General features: G+C 42.6%; 3 protein-coding genes across 3 annotated transcripts in view; 2 read left to right on the plus strand and 1 right to left on the minus strand.

Moving 5' to 3' along the window:
• The first annotated feature begins 113 nt into the window (after positions 1-113).
• On the plus strand, positions 114-2,798 carry LOC136424125 (solute carrier family 35 member G1-like). Its single transcript, XM_066412571.1, has 2 exons — positions 114-527; positions 1,375-2,798. The coding sequence occupies exon 2, from the start codon at positions 1,393-1,395 to the stop codon at positions 2,413-2,415; it is 1,023 nt and encodes a 340-aa protein (XP_066268668.1). The 5' UTR covers positions 114-527; positions 1,375-1,392; the 3' UTR covers positions 2,416-2,798.
• Positions 2,705-12,326, minus strand: LOC136424118 (U3 small nucleolar RNA-associated protein 18 homolog). The gene is made up of 12 exons (XM_066412558.1): positions 12,007-12,326; positions 11,429-11,514; positions 10,885-10,958; positions 10,283-10,404; positions 9,660-9,740; positions 8,941-9,112; positions 8,110-8,210; positions 7,425-7,515; positions 6,720-6,843; positions 5,247-5,421; positions 3,878-4,017; positions 2,705-3,467 (listed from the first exon to the last, which is right to left on the minus strand). The coding sequence occupies exons 1-12, from the start codon at positions 12,250-12,252 to the stop codon at positions 3,443-3,445; spliced, it is 1,437 nt and encodes a 478-aa protein (XP_066268655.1). The 5' UTR covers positions 12,253-12,326; the 3' UTR covers positions 2,705-3,442.
• A 218-nt stretch (positions 12,327-12,544) lies between these two features.
• Positions 12,545-19,830, plus strand: part of LOC136427091 (deleted in lung and esophageal cancer protein 1-like) — a 48,890-nt gene continuing 41,604 nt past the window's right edge. The window contains exons 1-9 of the mRNA XM_066415811.1: positions 12,545-12,658; positions 13,483-13,556; positions 13,868-14,008; positions 14,489-14,642; positions 15,303-15,413; positions 16,711-16,874; positions 17,699-17,916; positions 18,332-18,419; positions 19,269-19,356. Of these exons, the coding sequence (XP_066271908.1) occupies positions 13,485-13,556; positions 13,868-14,008; positions 14,489-14,642; positions 15,303-15,413; positions 16,711-16,874; positions 17,699-17,916; positions 18,332-18,419; positions 19,269-19,356 (1,036 nt within the window). The 5' untranslated portion in view covers positions 12,545-12,658; positions 13,483-13,484. The remainder of the gene's footprint in view (positions 12,659-13,482; positions 13,557-13,867; positions 14,009-14,488; positions 14,643-15,302; positions 15,414-16,710; positions 16,875-17,698; positions 17,917-18,331; positions 18,420-19,268; positions 19,357-19,830) is intronic.

The following is a 19,830-nucleotide window of genomic DNA, read 5'->3' on the forward strand; positions in this document are numbered from 1 at the left end:
AGAAAACTCAAGGGGTGGCCCAGGCGGACGTTTTTCTCGTTGCTTTCGACAGGGCACCAGAGGCAAGACATGGCACCGGAATTTTCCGAATCATCATCAGGCTCGTTTATGAAGTTATTAAGCATATGTGCTAAACAGTGTTAGTAGATGTCACTACCATAAAGATTTCAGCATTTATTTATTTCCACTTTTTGGGCCATAAAACTGCTTAAACGACGCTTCCGAAACAGCGATCATGACACCTAAGCAAGTAACGTGACAATTTGATATAACCTGGGATTCAGCAGACTGGGATAGATTCGAACTCCGACCCTTTGATCCACAGCACACAGCATGCACACCATATCTGCTCTTACAGCGTAGCCGCCGGCAAGGCTCATCATGCTGTTGACACGTTAATTATGTTAATGGCATGAATAGAACACGTCATCACACGCCTCTGCTGGTTGACAAAACTCAGGGCAGGCCATCAAAAGTTTAAAAGTATGGTTACGTGGATGAGCTACTAGTACCAAGTCTCTCCAACGGTAAGTGTGGTAGCTAGTCTTGAGTCTTGAACCTAGTCGTCTCATATTGTTGTACCCTGGTATACCAAACCTATTATAAGAGCTTCTGTCCTCTCCACGGATACTAAGATGGTTTGGATAGCAGGCTACTGGTATTGAATCATCGTAGATTGTCTTCACCTCATATCAATTAAGAGTCTTGGTATAAAACTTGGTGCTCCAGTTTTTCCCTTCAGCCACGGACGAAAGACAGCGGATGTTGTCTGAAAGGTTTCACTTCATTCAGTTGCTTGAGTAATTATTTGGCGTATCTTACTGCCAGGATGTCTAACCATCATCGTTGTATTAAAGTGTATAACTTTGCTCTATTTTGTTCTCTCCCTCTCTCTCTCGTTTGGATCTCGTTTATTATGTACCAAGCGTAAGACTTACATCAGGCAGAAAAGACGTAATTTTCAAGCTTTGTATTCTGCGTCTAAATGCATTGAATGCCACGTAGCTGTTCAGCTGAAGTAGTCGGGTGAGTTTTGTTTCAGTGTGACTTACCTGTGTGATAGAGCGTACAGCACTGAGGGGGCGTTATGGGGTTGGCCGACCACTAACAGACGTGGCTAAATCGCTAGGGCCGGGAGGCTGCTATTTTCGCGCATGAGACAATATAAGCCTGATGAGACAAGCGTTTGATATCTTGACCTACTGTTGTTCCTGTTTGTTCCATGCGCAATACTCTGCTGTCTTTTCAAGCAGTAATAAACCTTTCATTCGAGAGACATATTTGTTACTAATGCTTACTTAAATCCTTACTGTACTGAAATTTCGTCTTTTTTTATTCTTTTATAAAGAATGTGTGTTTTGCTATCTTTAACAGCGATAGCTCCGGTACAGAATGACGTTGTCTGTGAAGAATGGTGACCTTGAAGAAGATGCCAGCGGCGACAGGAAAGCATCTCTGAAGGCGGCAAGAGGCCCACTGCTTGCCTTGGGGGCAACGGTTTTCTCCGGCACATCATCGGAATTCACCGCCCTAGGTAGTAAGGGTGGAATCCCGGGCTTCCAACTCCTCTTTTTTCTGAGACTGACCCAATTTCTCACAGTTCTAGTTTGCCTTGTGATCTTTCGTCCCAAACTGATAGGTGAGAACAGACGACAGAATTGGTTGCTTCTCCTGGAAACGTTGATTCACAACCTCTCTACCGCCCTGGTGCTTTTGTCCTTCACCTACGCTGCACCCGGCATCGCGTTCGGCATCATTCAAGGAGCATTGCCGCTGTTTACCGCCGGTTTCGGGTTCATCTTCCTGAAGGAGAAAATCGGCGCGATACCGTGTTGTGGGATCCTGATCAGCGTCACTGGTGTAGTGCTAGTTAGTATCGGGATGGCGACCCAAGCTGTGGACGCCTCGCACACACTGGTCGTGTCGATCCTCCTGCCTGTAGCTGCCGCTTTCACCAAAGCGCCAGATTTCGTTTTGAGGCGCGCCATCCTGAAGGACGTCTCCGGGACCACACTGTATCTCTACGTAACATCAATGGGAACCGTAGCCTTACTCATTCTGACTTTTGCGTGTGAGACTCCCGTATGGACAATGTCAGCAGAGATAGCTGGGTACGTAGCGGGGGTGGGCTTGTCCCAAACTATGGTCATGTTGTTCTTTATAGCAGTACTTAAAGTTGAGAAGGCAGCCATAGCGGTTGGACTGCGCACACTGGTGATACCATTCACTATCATACTGGATTATTTCATTTTATCCGTGGTGCCAAATGTACTGAAATGGGCAGGCTTGGGTCTCGTGGTACTCGGTGCAGTAGTACTTAACGTCCATACTTATTGGGCACATCGTCAGGAGGAGAAACGTAGCTCTTTTCTGGAAAAGATGGGCATCTCTTTGCCGGAAAGAGAAAAGAAATGATTCTATATTTACACAAACTTAAACCACGACCCACTTCTAAGAAACATACAACATTTACGGAATTCTGTTATCGTATGTATTCTGTAAAACGCTTATTAATGATTATTACCGTTAATCCTTTGTAATGTACCCCGAAGTAGCGCTGGTTGATTACTTTAACTTCACTTTATGTTTATTTCATTATTGTATACAATATTGGTCTCCACCTTCCCTAGCCCAATCATAATGTATTCTTCTCAGATGTCGGTATGCATTGTTTTTATCTGTGCGAAATAAAGAATACAATATGTGCCGTTAAATTGTATTGCCCTTGGAAGACTACTTATTTAAGAGCACAGATGTGGTACAGAGTATAACTGTTTGCCACAAAATAAAATAAAATATATGTAATTACACAATACTTGCTGGATTTATATCATCTTACCATTGTACTGACAGAATGACTAATAAATACAAGCGCAAGACTTGTAACACAAAGCCAAGTGCATCCTATTTACAGTTGTACAATTGTATAACAGTTAGAAGTCACTCTTGGTGTTAAAAAAAACATTTGAAACATTATCCAATAAAAAGCAATGGACATCAACATACAGGGCCAGTAACCTGTTGCATTGATTTTGACCTCATATTCCATAACGTGTGCCGTATAGTGGTTCATGACCCAACTTTGGAACCAGAAGGTCAAAATTTTGAACCCCCACAGTACATACTTAGTGAGGGCTTCAGTCATCGGGGTGGGCCATTGTAATAAATTGTTTATAGTACTTGTCAAAAACAGCAGGGGCATTTCCCTGGTATACCAAATTTGTTCTAGGCATGTCTATGTTACATAGTCTTCCTGGACAAGAATGTTTTGGGCTCAAGCTAAAACTAGACTGAGGCAGAATTCCATTTCATTTTCTTTTCCTCTTAGGAAAATCAAAGCTTGCCCATGTGGTTACATACATGGAATGACAATCTTGATCAGAGCCCTTGGTGGTTTGCAGGTGATGACCTTGATGGCAAGATGACCTTGGCACTGCTTCCATTAGAAGTCCTTGTAATGTTTGATCCTGGACAGAGAAAATTTAACAAGTAAATTATCCTGCATGTACACATCCACTTTCTCATATCTACAACTACATTTGGGGTTCAAAGTTTGGAAGAGTGACTGCCCCCTTCCCCTTTGACACAGTAGTGCTGTGACTACCCCCTTTATACCCACCTGTACAGTAAGTACTGTAACTGCACCCCTCCCCCTTCACACCCACCTGTACAGTAGTGCCCTGTGACTGCCCCCCTCCCCCTTTATACACCTGTACAGTAGTACAGACTGCCCCCCTTCCCATTTATACCGTCCTGTACAGTAGTGCTGTGACTGCCCCCCTCCCCCTTTGACATAGTAGTGCTCTGTGACTGCCCCCCTCCCCTTCACACCCACCTGTACAGTAGTGCTGACCGCCCCCTCTCCCTTCACACCCACCTGTACAGTAGAGCTCTGCCCTGGTTGTTGCCCATCGCCAGGTAGCCGCTGTGAGGGGAGAAGTCCAGACACTGCACACGCTTCACTGTGCTGTCGGCCTCGGGGAAGTTAGAGAACACGCTCAAGGTCGGCAGGTGGACCTGAAGGTCACATGGAGAGAAAAGCCATTAGTATAAGCTTTGAATTTTTTAGAATTAAAACAGACAGTAAAAAGTCCCTTTCAATTCAGATTCACTATTGAGTCTGTTAACAAATCTATCAGGCCATATATTTACATACATACATAGTTATGTTATAAATACATAGAGAAATACTACTAAATAGAGAAATAAAGACGTACGTATGCATGTGCCAATTGCTTTCAAGGAAAGAATGGCCTTTCAAATAACATTATTGTATGCTCGGAAAGAAGTTCAGATGCAGGGCTTCCAATACAGGAGCCTTGAAATTTGGGAAACGACTTTCCACATAAAAGTGACCCGTGTTTTAACTAAAGGAGTCAAAAGCAATTTCAGAATGTTGGAAGTCGGATTTTCAAATTCAATTTTCTGGTCCTTTCTATACATAGTAAGTTTAGATAACGCTATCCCATTACATGTCAACCTTCATGAAGCAAAGATGCGATGTCGTGTGGTGAGAACTCATTGAAAATCTGGACGCTGATTTACTGGTGGACCCAATATATACAGGACTCCTCATGTGGCTTGTTTCTGCGCTCTTTTTAAAATGTATGAAATCATGATAGAAATGTGCTAATATCAGCAGGTAAATGTTATCATGATACTGTAAATCACTTTAATATAGCAGCAGGAAAATATAGCGGTTTGGGGATAATGGAGTAGGTCACGGCACTTAATTTTGATGGTGGAAACAAACATTGCTGTCTCAAATATGAGTGATCAAATATTTGTGATGATGAAATTTTAGCTGTTGACTAGTGACCGTTAAATCAGCTAGAATTAAGTTACAGTTAACAATTCAAGAATAACAGTATCATACAGATTGCCATATCCAGAATATTTCCAGTTTTAACGTTCTGAGATGGCTTTGGGCTCCTTTAACAATCTAGTTGAATCACACAGAAGACATGGCCCCAGACTTCAGAACATACTAGCGGCCAGAAGCATCATGAACCAGTGATAACACCAATAGTAGTAATACGAAGCGATAGTTAGGTTATGTTTTATTACGCTGCTTTTAAGATTAATTGTATCTACCGACCGTTTGTTATTTGTAGTCTACGTGCTTTGTATTGTCTTGTCAGTTGTGTGTGGGCCACAACACCAGCAACAGCTGCCTGTGGCCCACGTGTATTGTACTGTTTACAATTTCATTAAATCACAAATCAGTTCCCCCCAGCGATGCTCACCAGCCTGGCGGCCTTGAACACCTCGCTGCTGCACATGGCCATGACCTCCCCGGAGTGGTTGAAGCAGGTCTGCGTGACGGGCGTGGTCAGGTTGAGCAGGGCCTTCAGCGGCTTCGGGTAGGAGCTGGCCGCGGCGTGCTGCGCGTCGTAGATGTTCACAACCCCGCTCTGGGACCTGTCAAACAAGAAGAAGGTCCTTCTGAATCAAAGTTGAACTTGAATTTGAATTGTTAAAACAAAAATTGGACTTACCCAAGTTTTCGACTAATCAGCTCTAGTCTTTATCAAGGAATGATCAATCCACAGCTTCTGTGACGTCATGTTATGCATAACAGAATTGTTCCTTGTGATATGGTCTGTCACAGCTGAGAATGAGTGATTTGTTCGTAGTATTCTATGAAAAACGTTTTTGCCTGTGTTGCATAACCAGTAAGCCAACTCAAGTCGTAGCACATCATCCTACTCCAAAGCGCAAAAATGAACAATGGCCATGAATACGTCGATGAAGGTTAGACATCCAGGTTAGATAGTAGTAGTATCCGGTATTTTGATTAAGATACACCCAAAAAAGGAGTTACTCAAGCAACTGGATATAATTTCAGAAACGGCCAGATGTTTCAAGTAGCATAACTATGAATAGTTTCATTAAGTTGGTAGTTCACTTAACACAACCTGAGAGATAATAGCTAGCCGATGTTTCACCTTCCTCAAGGCAATACTGACTGGTTCTACTTCACACTGCAGCCTGGTGTTGCTGCTGCAGTGTGAAAAATGCAGTCCCAAACCTGTTCATATCCCCCCTGATCATGGATCACGAATGGAGTACATTTTCTGATCCATACAGCCTCCTTAATCCAAATAGTGCAGGGCTCGAAATTCATCTTTGGGAATAGGTGCACTGGTGCACCCAACTCAAAAAATTGGGTGCACAGAATTTTGAATTTTGGGTGCACCAGATAAAATAAAGTTGAATGTTCTTCAGAACATAATTACAAGTTTAATGCTGCTGCCTTTTTTAGAACTTCAATCTGTAATTCTATAGCTAACTTCAAAATTTCAAACAAATATTCATTAAATAAAGTACAGCAAAAAGTTATCATGCTGTTTTTTATATTTACATTTCAAGAATATTCTGTATACTAGTGTACAATAGTACCTTTACCCTATTGGCTACAAAAAATATTTAGGTGCACCAGTGCACCCACAGTCAAAAATCAGGTGCACCGCTCCAATTTTGGGTGCACTGGGTGCACATGCACCCACTATTTCGAGCCCTGAAGTGCATCTGTCTTTCTTCTAACATAACAGATAAACCGACTCAAGTTGTAACATATAAGTTTCCTACACTAAGTACAAGCTGCGTAAGACCAGACTGTAAGGTTTGATCCACTCACACCGGGATGGACCCCTACTCTTAGCCATAAGTGTGGTGGGTTATGAAACGATGTGGCTCTCCCTAAACAAGATACTTACCCCGTAGCGAGGTACTTGGAGTTGTGGGATAGAGCGATGGAGGTTGCGTGTGTGCAACCGTCGTCCACAAACTTGTGGATGCAGTCCCTGGTCCCAACGTCCCACACATACACCTCCCCAGCATCTGGGGACAGAAAATTCAATCTTTATCAAAACAACTCACAGACATACATGTAAGTCTGAATTGTGTTTTAGTTGTGACGGATGTTGGTAGGCATTTCACTTAATTCACTTATCCATTATCCACTTAATCTATGGTGGAAGCCCTTAAAACAAATTCATTATAACATGATGAGATGCCAGTGTCGTAAGGCCATTCCTTGTACAATGTACCGTAGATACAACTGATCAGTGAGTCTGAGAAACATTGATTAACTGGTATTCAACAGCTGAACAAGGTTAAGTATTGGTGAGTTCTTTTATTGTGCAGTCCGGCAATATGGAACATCAAATTTGTCAAAAAGTCAACTCCGGTAGGAAGAAGTTAGGGCCCCTGTCAACAGCGACGAACAAACACCACCAGAACAAACAAAGTTGCCTTCAGTCCACAAAGGAAATGATAACCTTAGGCCAGGGTAAAGAGGTCGGGAAGATCTGCAGCTAGCACTACTGGGATCAGAGAAATATACAGAGCTGCATACTCTGTGCAAAGAAGGATTTCTTCAAGACAAATTACAGTCAAGATCTTAAGGATCTGAACCTTACCTCCTACTGAGTACAGGTGTCGACTGTCCCTGGAGAAGGTCGCAGCCGACACATCACTGTTCATCTTAAGACTGCTCACACATTCCTTCGTCTACAGAACAACAATAACAACAAAATCAACAACAACAACAACAACATCAACAACAATAACATCAACAGTATTAATCATTACAAACCAACAAGTCACTGTGAGAGCCATACATGTCAACCATAAGTTACATTTTTTCTGACAACCTGGGCTTTTCTCTGGTGACCAAATACATACTTTTACATTTTGTATGTATTATAATGTTAACTACCTCTTAACAAGGGAAAGATACACACTCAGACGTCTGCAGAACAACGTGTGTATTCAGGAATGATCCTCTCACCAGAATGGAAAACCCATGTCTCATGGGAGCCTCTAATACATATGTGCGGGGTACACAAGGCAGGACATCTACTAAATCAACATATAAAACATGTGTATAGTATTCTTCTTCTTCTTGTCATCCTGACAGACGTTTAGTTCAATGTCAATGGCCGTGGGTTGCAAAGTTTGCCGTATGTAGAGCAGGTGAAGGCTGTAGTTTGGCACGGGGCGTGTCTCTTTTGCCTTCTAACAGCCTCGTTTAGCTCCAGATCGTGTTCAAGTTTTATAGTATAGTAAGATAAGAAAGAGAATCTTATAATTATCGAGTCCTACCTTAGCGGACAGCAGGTGCATGAAGCCATTCTTCCCGAGGAACAGAAGAAACTTCCCGTCTGGAGACACCTCGAACCGTGGCAGACTGGTGTCGTCTACACCTGTATAACATTCAATAAGACAGGACCATTAGACCTTAACGTACATGTGTCTGATGTTACCTGGGTACCAACCTCCGACGTGACCGCTGGCTAAAAAAAAATCGCTTGCTAAAAAAATCTGTGGTTAGCAAGCGATTTTTTTTGAGGCAGCGGTCACTACGGAGGCTGGTACTCAGGCTACACAGAACTTATTCTATACATGCTGGTCCCTTCCCCTGCTTGAGGCACCAAACCTATATTGGTAGCCATGATGTCATTGACATGGAAACGACCTTGCTGAGACGGACTGCAGCCGGGAGGGGGGCAGCGGACATCAACAAACGATGGAAGAACATTCTCCCAGCAGGCCCGATATGCTCGCTTCATTACCTCCCATAGCGGCCCTGTTCTTTCCAGCCTGTGAACTCGCTTCTAGAGACATCACCACCAAAATAGCTTTCAGCCAATCAGAGGTTTGGCTTAAGCTCATCTAGAATAAAAGCGCAACGGACGCTTGGATTCTATCAACCAATCAGGTTACATCTTACATCGCTACTTTGGGTTCAGAGCAAAAATAATGGCTGTTTGTGCCAAATAAGGCTAGCTCATTAATTATTAAAGAACAACTGTCAATAACGCCACCAGAAGCGAGTTCACAGGCTGGAAAGGGCAGGGCCGCTATGGGAGGTAATGAACCAAGGATGTGGAAGAACTAGCAGTGACGATGATGATGATGATGATGAATTCTGACCTCTGATCTTGGGGATCTTGATGACCTTGCCGGCGATCATGTCGTAGACAAAGAACCACCTGGTGGCGGAGGCGAGGACGACCTCCCGGCCGCAGGTGCTGAAGCGGGCCGTCCTGATGGGGAACTTCTCCAGGTGCAGCGTCTGGATCTTTGGGTTGTTCCTACCGTCTATCTGCGAGGTCAAGTGCAAACAGGTGATAATGTTTTCCTGCCATCTATCTGTAAGGTCAAGTACAAACAGGTGAAACTGTTTGCGCACTGAAAAGCACCAGTTGGTGATATAATGTCCCCTGGTGAAATAGATAAACAACAACAACAACAACAATGTCTGGATCTTTGGGTTGCTCCTGCCATTAACCTGAAAGGTCAAGTACAAAGACACAGGCTTTTAGGTAGTATTTATAGACATGGCATCCAAAAATGCAAGTACAAACAGGTGTGATGAAATCAAGCACCTTTTACGACGCACACTTATGAATGTGTTATTGGCATTTTACATAAGATACTGTTATACACTAGTACAGATATAAAAAGAACACCTTATTTTACATTACAGTTCAGTACACCAATCTATGTTTCTATTTTTGCAGAAAATCAGCAAGAGATGGAGGCTGGGAGGAAAATGTCAATCTGACTAGATTTCTAAGCCACACTAGCTTAACTTTACATTATTGGAAAACCAATTATCAGCCTGACTGATGAATAGTTGCCTGCTGTACCTGGAAGAGCCCCAGGACGTCCTGCGCTGCTGTCAGGCACACCTGTGCCGAAGGGTGGAACTCCACTCTCCGCACCGGGCCCTGCAAACAGATAATACATGTTTGTTTCTTTGTTTGAATCATGAGAAGTTCAAATCGGCAGTAGACCACTTTTCAGTGCAAACAGAAAATACATGTCCTCAGTAATATATCCATTCACTCACGTATCGGTGGCGTGGAATGGCAAAATGGCTAGGATAGCGGAGGTAAGATGGAAAGGTCACAGGTTTGAATTCCTGGCTAGACCTTGTGTCCTTGAGAAAGGCACTTAACACAACTTTCCTCACTCAACCCAGGTGTAAAATGGGTACCTGACTTAGTTAAAAGGTGGTGAAAGGAGAGGGAAGGGCTCCACCTTCCAATGCCCTGCCCTAGGTACATTGGATAACAACCTACTACCCGTAGGCTCAAAAAGGCTATGGTACTACCTTTGCCTTTTTTCATTTATCTGTCTATCACTCAGTTCAGTTCCTCGGGCCTTCATCCGTCCAACATTGCTTCACTCAGCCTCTTACCCATAACCTCCTTACCTCCCACCTACTCAACACCCCTCAAGTTACCAGGTGTGACTATGTCTTATATACCTGGTGTGGGTAAGTCTTGTTGACGTCGCTGCAGCGTTTGATGTTGATGTTTCCGCGGGGCAGAGCCGAAGACTCGGCCAGCAGGTCTCCTGTGTGCTGCAACAACTCCTCATCACTGTCGTCTGAACAAGGGAAAGTCAAGTTCTTTGGTGTAAAATAACCAGCCACCAACATGTGTATGCGCTTACAAAACTGTTGTGTTACCACTGAAACAATTATCAGTCATACAGAGGTCCTGACTCCAAGCATGCTCAACAGAGTTCATTCTTTTTTTATTCAGACCTTTGTGGTGCCTACTGGCAAATAGGGCGGCAAATTTCCTTGCTGTTTCAGTAAGAGGTGTATATATTTCACAGGGAGGGGTTGCTAGCCTTCCCCTTTAACATGCTCAAGTCATTTCCTGGAACATGGGACCCCAATTTTAGTACGTTCAAAAAGACGGGCACAGCCCAAAATGAGATATCCTGACCCAGGATTGAACCAGGGTCTCTCAGTTACCAATTGGAACCAGGAGCTCCACTTTGAGGCTGCTACCAGTTGAGCTACAGGGCTAATACTGGTACTGATATAAATTGGAGATTAAAACTATTATTAAGTTGTACCATCTGACTGGTGCTCCCTTTTCCTTCCCCGCGACGTTTGCGCCCACGATGGAATGTCTGACGTCTTCTCAACTCTGAAAAACAAGGGATCAACACCAAGGTTAAGTCATTACTACTGCTGAGGGTGGTTTGATTTTCTCTTTTGTAACACCAAGGAGACGGTGTTAAGACATGTAAAGTCCTTAACAATTATGTGTGACATGTGTAAGTTGTAAAATCGTTTGTAAGTTAGGGAAATTTGATCCTATAAGAGGCTGTCCGGTACTGTTTTTGTATCGCCTGTGTGTTTGTGTCTGTGCGTGCGTGTGTTTGAGTGTATCTGTATGTTCTGCCAGATAGTGCAAAACGAGGGGGCGAAGTCTGCCATCTCTGATGAATAATTTATTTCTGTTAGTGTTGCACAACGTTTAAATTCTTTTTCATGGAAATACTACTTAAAACCTGTACTTAAGCAGCAGACTGCTGTTATATGGCACCTGATCTGCTTGATTCATGAGAAGTTTGTGAGGCGAAGTCAAAGATATATTTTATCAGGATAACTTACCGCGTTCTGCTGTCATCATCATCGTCCACCCAGGCTGCTTCCCGGGTGTCTGTGACCCCCAGACTGTCCACGTCGTCATCAGAGCCCTGCAGAGGAGAACAAAGTTTACTGAAACACAACAGGCGAGTAGTACACGACGGGATTCCAACCCGCAACAAACCCGGGCCGCCAGCTCATGACCCAACACACTAACCACTTAGGGCGAAAAGGTCCAGACCAGTTAGACTGGTCAGTAAGTAGCATTTGAACCCCACTATTACAATACTCCCACTTTTATATTTTAGATTCTTCGAGTTTGATATCCCTGTGTAATTTGCCATTACTCAAGGTATCACACTGAGTCACAGGACTCAGGCCCGCCAGTCAGATCCAACATGCTAACCACTAGGCTAAAAGGTCCGGACCGGTTAGACTGGTCAGTTGGTGGCTTTTGAACCCCACTGTTACACTACTGCAAAGTGTTTCTACATATACTGACTTCACTACACTACACTATACGTCATACGGACGCCCCCTCCCCCATGGAGAGTAGCTACAGATATAAATAACAGTTCTAGTTGTATTGATTATGTTCTTACCTCCTCAGACTGCTCCTCCGCGTCTTCAAGTCTGTCTATCGGCTCCTCCTCGCGTCTCTGAATTCCTAGGACCAGCTCCTCCAAGGCGGACTCCTCCTTGGCCTTCCGAGCAGCCTTCCACGTCTTCTTGTCTTGAAACGTTCTTAGAACCTTCTTGGGGCCCTCCGTGTGTTCTTCTGCATCTTCGGAGTCTTGTCTCTTCGCCTGAGACGTCGTATCTTTTCTCCGAGCAGCCCTTCTCAACATATCTGCAGATTAAACACGACGGAAAGTGGAGAAATGTGTACGTACATCTACACGTGTGGGTCCGTAGGTCAAAGGTCAACTATGGTCTCTTACCGATGTATCACTACTTGATACATATAATTTCTTCTCCGTATTTCATTCCTCAAATGTTGTGTCTATTTTGGCGGGATTTTCTTAATGTTGCTAGCTAAGATAGAATCAACATCATTTAAAACGATTCTTTTTTTTTCTCGGTGACTGAGCAGAAGTAGAGAGTTTTTGCTATGTTTACTTAAACTACGGTACGAGACAGTTGGATTCCATTGGCAACCAAAAACAAAGATGGCTGCCGTTCGTTCATTTGAAAAACTGCCGTGAAAACTTTCAGTTGATTTGGTCGTCGCAGAGATCGAAATACTCAACACAGGTAGGGCAGTTTGCTTTTAGATATATATCTGATTTTTGGAACTAGTTTTGTTTTAGATTTATATGCAGAGTTTGGTCTGTGTGCAACAAAATAGTTTGTTATTGTTGTGTTGTGAGATATTATTTATGGCGGGGTGTTTGTATGGAAAGTGACAGTCCCTTGTCCGTCTGATTCAGGCAGTTGCGCAAAAGAAATTGAATGCAGAAAGAATTGATTTACAAATGAAGTAACTAGATAAGGCCCCACTTATGTTATACCTGCCGTATGATCCCACCTGTGTCATAGTTACACACCTGTGTTACACCTTAACAATTTACAACACCTGTGTTATACGGTAACTTATACCTGTAGTTAGAGACAGCTGTGTAAATGTACACACCTGTTTCATATCTGTACAAGGTAAGGATACACCTGTATTATAGTTGCACACCTGGAGTAAGATCCCACCTGTGCTGTAGCTACACACCTAGATGTAAATACACCATGTTACACCTGTACTAAGCACCTGTACCTGTCTTGGTAGTGTGCATAGTCCAGTGGTTAGCGATCTTGCGTCTAGAACTGGAAGTTGCGAGTTCGATCCCATCTGTGTCGCTCACCCGACATGCACGCTTCTGGAAAGTGTCTCAGTCCTTAGAACGGGACGTAAAGCCGTGGTCCACTGTTCATTGTCCTTGTCGAAAAGAGCTAGGGGAATTTCCCCGGTACAATGAACCTGTAAATACTCTACATAGCGTCTGTCTTCTCTGTCACGACCAGTGGGAGATTAATCACTTTCCTTTCTTGTGTTACACCTGTACTAAGCCCACCTGTGTTCCCCACAGCCATGTCGCTGGTACAGACACCCGGGGCGGAGCCGCCCATGTACCTGCAGCGGCCGTCCTCAGGTAGATCGCAGGTAAGACTCACCTGGGCAGGTGTGAATGTTTTAAGTATACTCTGACGCTTTGAATCCGCAAAAATGTTCACAATTCATCAAAGTAACCACAGGGACAACTAGAACTGTATCTAAGTACTTCATACGTTACTACATGTAATGTGTCAAACTTAAACAGATCTGGAAGAGATTCTTTTTGTGGCATCTGCATTTTTAGGATAACTACGTAGATACTTAGTAAAATAAATAGGCATGCAGTTTCTCAGGCAATCTCTGAAGACAATTAAATCTTAAGACATTATGATTGATGTGCTGGTCCTGTCTTGTTCCAGGACATTTCCCACGTGTTAGCGAGCACTTTCCGCGAGCTCTTCACGCGCGACGTCGTCACGCCCGACACGGTGAAGTACCTGAACACGTCTCGCCATGGCGACGACGTTTACCACGAGAGATACGTGGAGGATCTCAGGAAGGTGAGTTTCGACATCTTTATTAATATTATCAAGGGTTTTGACCCTATTGTGTTATACAGTACTGACTATTTGTAACTTTCGAAAGGTAAAACTTAAATAATAATCTTCTTTCTTTGTAATTGAAATAACGAGTTTAACCATCAATCACTCAATCAATCAATCAGGTCAAGTTCCCACCACATTTCGTTCGGGACGCAGACCTTAAATAATCGATCAATCAATCAATCAATCAATCAATCAATCAATCAACCAACCAACCAATCAATCAATCAATCAATCAATCAATCAATCAATCAATCAATCAATCAATCAATCAATCAATCAATCAATCAATCAGGTCAAGTTCCAACCACAGTTCATTTTCATTTTTGCTACCTGCCCGACAGTGAACTCGATCAATTGCTTAATCGATCGATCAATCAACCAACTAACCAACCAATCAAATCAATAAATCAATAAATCCATCCCCTCTATCCCCAGATCCAGGCGGAGCGCGAGCGGCGTATGCAGGAGGTGTCGATGTTGGAGCGACACATCATCCAGGCACGGGCACGGGCCACGTCTGCCGACGAACGGGCGCTGAACCGAGTCGCTGAAGGGTACAACACCTACCACGACCTGGGGCTCCCGCCGGGTGAGGAAATCTCTTAATCAGGGCTGGAAATTCATTTTTGGGAATAGGTCCATTGTAGCACCTAACCTTAGAAATTTACGGAAACGGAAAAAAAAATTTGGTGCACAACTTTAAATAAAGCAGAACGTCAACAAAGCTTACTGACAAACCTTACAGCCTTTATTTAGAACTTAAAGCTGATCAGAAAAAAATTTGCACAAGTAAGTAATACTAATTAAAGGTTTTATTCTTTTTTCTGACACTTCCATGTCAAGAATATGCTGTATACCGGTAACTACAGTGTATACCACTCTCATGTACTGTACGTACCTTGAACAACTTGAACGAGGACATCTGTGATGTCATCTCGGGAGACAATGAGTCCTTCTGCACCACTCAGTCCGGTCTTCCATTATCGATCTCAGCTCTGTTGTTGAAATGTCACTGTACAAACAAGTAACCATACACAAATATCTAGGTGCACTAGTGCACCCCACAGTCAAAATTAGGTGCACAGTCCCAAATTTGGGTATCTGTGATTCTCAATAATACAGAAGACAGCGTTGCCATACATGATGAGTGCTGCTATTTTTAGACCATACGGTTGGAATGATCACAAAGCAGTATGGGTAAGGGGCTGAAGTCTGCCACCTCTGACTACCTTCTCTTGTTCCGCCACAGTCCGTTCCCATTTCTGTTACCTGCTTGACAGTGATCTCCTGAAGAGACACGGACTTCTGGTGCCCGAACACTTCTCCACTCAGGAGCCGCCGCCGCAGAAACCGCCTGAAGGTACGTCTTAAACTTCAGAAGGTACGTCTTAACAAACTTCAGAAGGTATGTCTTAACAAACTTCAGAAGGTACGTCTTAACAAACTTCAGAAGGTACGTCTTAACAAACTTCAGAAGGTACGTCTTAAGAAACCTCAGAAACAACCTTAAGGTATGTCTTAAGAAACTTCATAAACCGCCTGAAGGTACGTCTTAACAAACTTCAGAAGGTATGTCTTAAGAAACTTCATAAACCGCCTGAAGGTACGTCTTAACAAACTTCAGAAGGTGTGTCTTAAGAAACCTCAGAAACCACCTGAAGGTACGTCTTAACAAACTTCAGAAGGTACGTCTTAACAAACTTCAGAAGGTACGTCTTAACAAACTTCAGAAGGTACGTCTTAACAAACTTCAGAAGGTACGTCTTAACAAACTTCAGAAGGTATGTCTTAAGAAACCTCAGAAGTAACCTTAAGGTATGTCTTAAGAAACTTCATAAACCCCCTGAAGGTACGTCTAAACAAGCTTCAGAAGGTATGTCTTAACAAACTTCATAAACCGCCTGAAGGTACGTCTTAACAAACTTCAGAAGGTATGTCTTAAGAAACCTCAGAAACAACCTTAAGGTATGTCTTAAGAAACTTCATAAACCGCCTGAAGGTACGTCTTAACAAACTTCAGAAGGTATGTCTTAACAAACTTCATAAACTGCCTGAAGGTACGTCTTAACAAACTTCAGAAGGTATGTCTTAAGAAACTTCATAAACCGCCTGAAGGTACGTCTTAACAAACTTCAGAAGGTATGTCTTAAGAAACCTCAGAAACCACCTGAAGGTACGTCTTAACAAACTTCAGAAGTTATGTCTTAATAACTTCAGAAACCACCTTAAGGTATGTCTTAACAAACTCAAGAAGCACCCAAAGGTACATCTTAAGAAAACTTCAGAAAGCACATGAAGGTATGTCTTAATGAACTCAAGAAGCACTTGACGATACATCTTAAGAAAAGTTCAGAAAGTACCTGAAGGTATGACTTAACAAACCTTTGAAGTTTGAAACCACTTGAAGGTATGTTCTAACAAAGTTCAGAAAGCACCTGAAGGTATGTCCTATCAAACTTCAGAAGCACATGAAGATACGTCCTAACAAACTTTTGAAACCACATGTCTTTACAAACTTCAAAAAGCAAGTAAGTCTTTTAGCATCTTAGGAGCCATCTAGATGTATGTTTAAGAAATCACTCTGATATTGGTATAAAGTTGAAACATGATGAAACCAAAGTTAAAAATTTTGTCTGTTCCCCTCCCCCCCCAATCAGCGGTGGAGCTGCCTAACTACGCCCGCGACACCCTGACCTTCCACGAACACGTGTCCACCAGCCCGGTGGATGATGGGTATGATGACCCAGACGAGCTACCTAGGAAAGAGGTGAAGAGGTCACCCCAGACCAGGGTAACTCAGGAGGAGAGCAGACCCAAAACTGTGAGTGGGTCAGGCTGTTTATCATACGGTTAAAAAAATGCATTTAAGTTTACGTGGTTTTTATTTCGCGTTAGGCAGAAAATGGAGTGTTTGTGGTGGGTTTAAGCTCGCGTTTGAAATAATAGTAAATTAAATGCAACATTCATAGGTGGACAAAAAGTTTCGCAGTTGTTTTTAAGCGAACATAAAACCACCACGAACATTTCTGCATTTACAGTATTTTTCATAGGTAGTAGTATTACATGAATTATAGATAATGTTTGTCTTTTTTAAAGGGTACTTGCCACTTTATTGTAACCTTCTCCCTGCTGCATAACCCTAGGAACCAATATATTTAGTACCAAATAGCTAACAAATAGCAAGGGGCGGTATAACCCCGACGACTACCACATCGACTACCTACCTTCAGGTTAATCTCAAATCAAAATTCATACAATACTCTAACATTCCACAAAGACTGTTATAGATATTCATTTTACCCTCAAACTGTGAGAGACTGGAACTCTTTACCCCAGGAAGTCACGATCACAGCCGATCCTCCCAAGTTCAAGGAGGCTGTGCTCCTGCACCTGCGAGGACAATAACAGTGCAGCGCACTCCCCTGGGCGCTTTACCCCAACAAGAGGGGTGTTGCTCAGTACCCAATCAAGATCAAGATCTCCTTTTTTTTAATGATACAGTAGAATCAAATACTGGCTACTACTACTGTTACATACAGTCAAACCTAGCCTGCCAACCACCTGGCACAGCTGACAATAACAATAATCACAACAGTTCTTCTGAGTTTACTTTGTGAATCAACTTCTCCCATATTCCTCGTGCAGATCAAAGAAGGTCTCCGCGAGGTGTGGAAGGAAGCCATGCCGCCCGTGTCTCGAGTCAAGGAGCGCTCTGTCCTGGCCAACCTCGAGGAGCGACACAACTTCCTCAGGAACCCGCGGCACATCCCGCCGTCAGCGCCCCACGGCGGAAGGACGCTGGTGAAGAAGAAGAAGATACTTCCGAAGCTGGTGGGAGGAAGGAGTGTGTATGTGGAGGACAGGTAAGATAATGTCTTTGTCTTAAGATTTAGGCGCTGCATCTCAGAAACTTGTACTTACTACGATCTATGTATGTAGCGTTGTATGTATTTCATGCCATTTAAGAGAAATCAAGAAATGAATATGATGAACATTTTATGCTAAATGATTTCAATTCTTGACTGTGTCTATCTAAATTTTGACTTATTATAATCACTAGAAATAGCAAGTTTTATTCAGTTCTTAGCAACAATTGTAGGGTTGTAACGTTACATCTTAATGTTTTATAAATTGCTCGCAACATCAGCTTGTCTGCGTGCCGTTCCACTATGTATTGTCTTGTTGCAATTTTTAATAAAGATAAAGACCAATTAATGTATAGTACGCGTCAAATGTTATTGTGTATTAGCTCATTACTGATGTGTACTATGTCATTAGCCCCACAGAGAAAGAGCCTGCTGTAGTTTTCGTGGCTTCCCCGTCAGAAGTCGTCTTCAGACAGTACAGCGTCGGACAGGTCTACGAGGTAACGATCCGCTCTTAGCATAGACAAACTCGTGGAATACGTTGATGAAAGTTAGACATCCAGGTACTACTGAGGTAGTAAGATACGCCAAAAATAATTACTCAAGCAACTGGATTAAATTTTGAAACAGTCTACGCGTTGAACTTTCAGGCACTTGGGATAATGTACTGCCCCCCACCCCCCCACCCCTGGACGAACAACATTTAGTTACTGTACTAAAATCAACAGTAGCTAATTGAACTATTGGCACAAAACTTGTCTTGAATTAATCTTGTTTTAAAGACTACTTCAAGACATCCTAAATTGTCTTAACCTCATTAACATACCTATTCAGAGTTTTGGTATAAAACCTGGTGTTCTCAGTCCTATCGTTAGTCACTGACGAAAGACAGTGGATGCTGTCTGAAACGTCTGACTGTTTCAAAATTTTATCCAGTTGCTTGAGTAATTATTTTTGGCGTAGACTCATGGAATATTTTCTCGTCAGTCACTTTTCGTTTCTTGTGCTGTTGCAGAATAGTCTCTAAGACGAATTTTCCTGCAGTCGAGATAATGATATCAAAGAGGCCAAAAATGAATGTTTAGTGAATTTTTTGTGTCTTTTTCAAAATTTTCCCAAACCAGACATGTTGTTAGTTTGTCCATAGTTCTTCCTAAGTGAAGCAACTCCTTGAATATTGTTTTGTCAGTAACTTTCTATTTCTTGTTACAGTATTATTGCAGAAAATTCACAAGAATTTTTAACATTCTTACATTTTAAATAATGATATCAGCAGTTCAGTGTATCCAAAATTATCCCAAACTGCAAATGTTGATGTGATATGTTGAACTTCATATCTCTTTATCTAGATGATCCTGGACTTGAAGAATGTAACGACGGCCAGTCGACAGTGTCGAGTCATTCCCCCCAAGACTTCTCATTTTTCAGTCGGACTTGGTAAGTCACTCTGCCTGAGATGTCTTACTTTACTTATGCCAGTAGGCATCAGAAAGTGGCAAAGAATTCTGCAAGCCCTTGTTTCGCAAAACAAAGTTTTTCAAGAGCTGAGGTTCTGAACGGGCTGCTATGTTCACTGTGATGTCACTAGAGGAATTCAACTCGATTACCTGGCGGCAGGAATCAAAAACTGGAAGTACGATGTGTTAATTTTGTTAACTAACATCAGAGGAGTGACGGTGTATTTTGTACAAAGTCTTGGTTCATTTATAGAGTCAATGCCACATTACCGAGTGGGTATTTGTTGCCTTTTGTTCTAACATTTGCAAAACTTTTGTAACAATCTAAGGGAGATAAGCGACTGTTTAGAACAATTTCCAACATTTATTTGATGTTCTAAATATTTTCTGCTGTGTTCCAACATGTTAGACAAATTTCTAACATTGCTCATGTTATTTGTGTTATTTTCGAAAC

This window comes from Branchiostoma lanceolatum, chromosome 1 (assembly GCF_035083965.1).
Source record: "Branchiostoma lanceolatum isolate klBraLanc5 chromosome 1, klBraLanc5.hap2, whole genome shotgun sequence".
NCBI classification, from domain to species: Eukaryota; Metazoa; Chordata; class Leptocardii; order Amphioxiformes; family Branchiostomatidae; genus Branchiostoma; species Branchiostoma lanceolatum.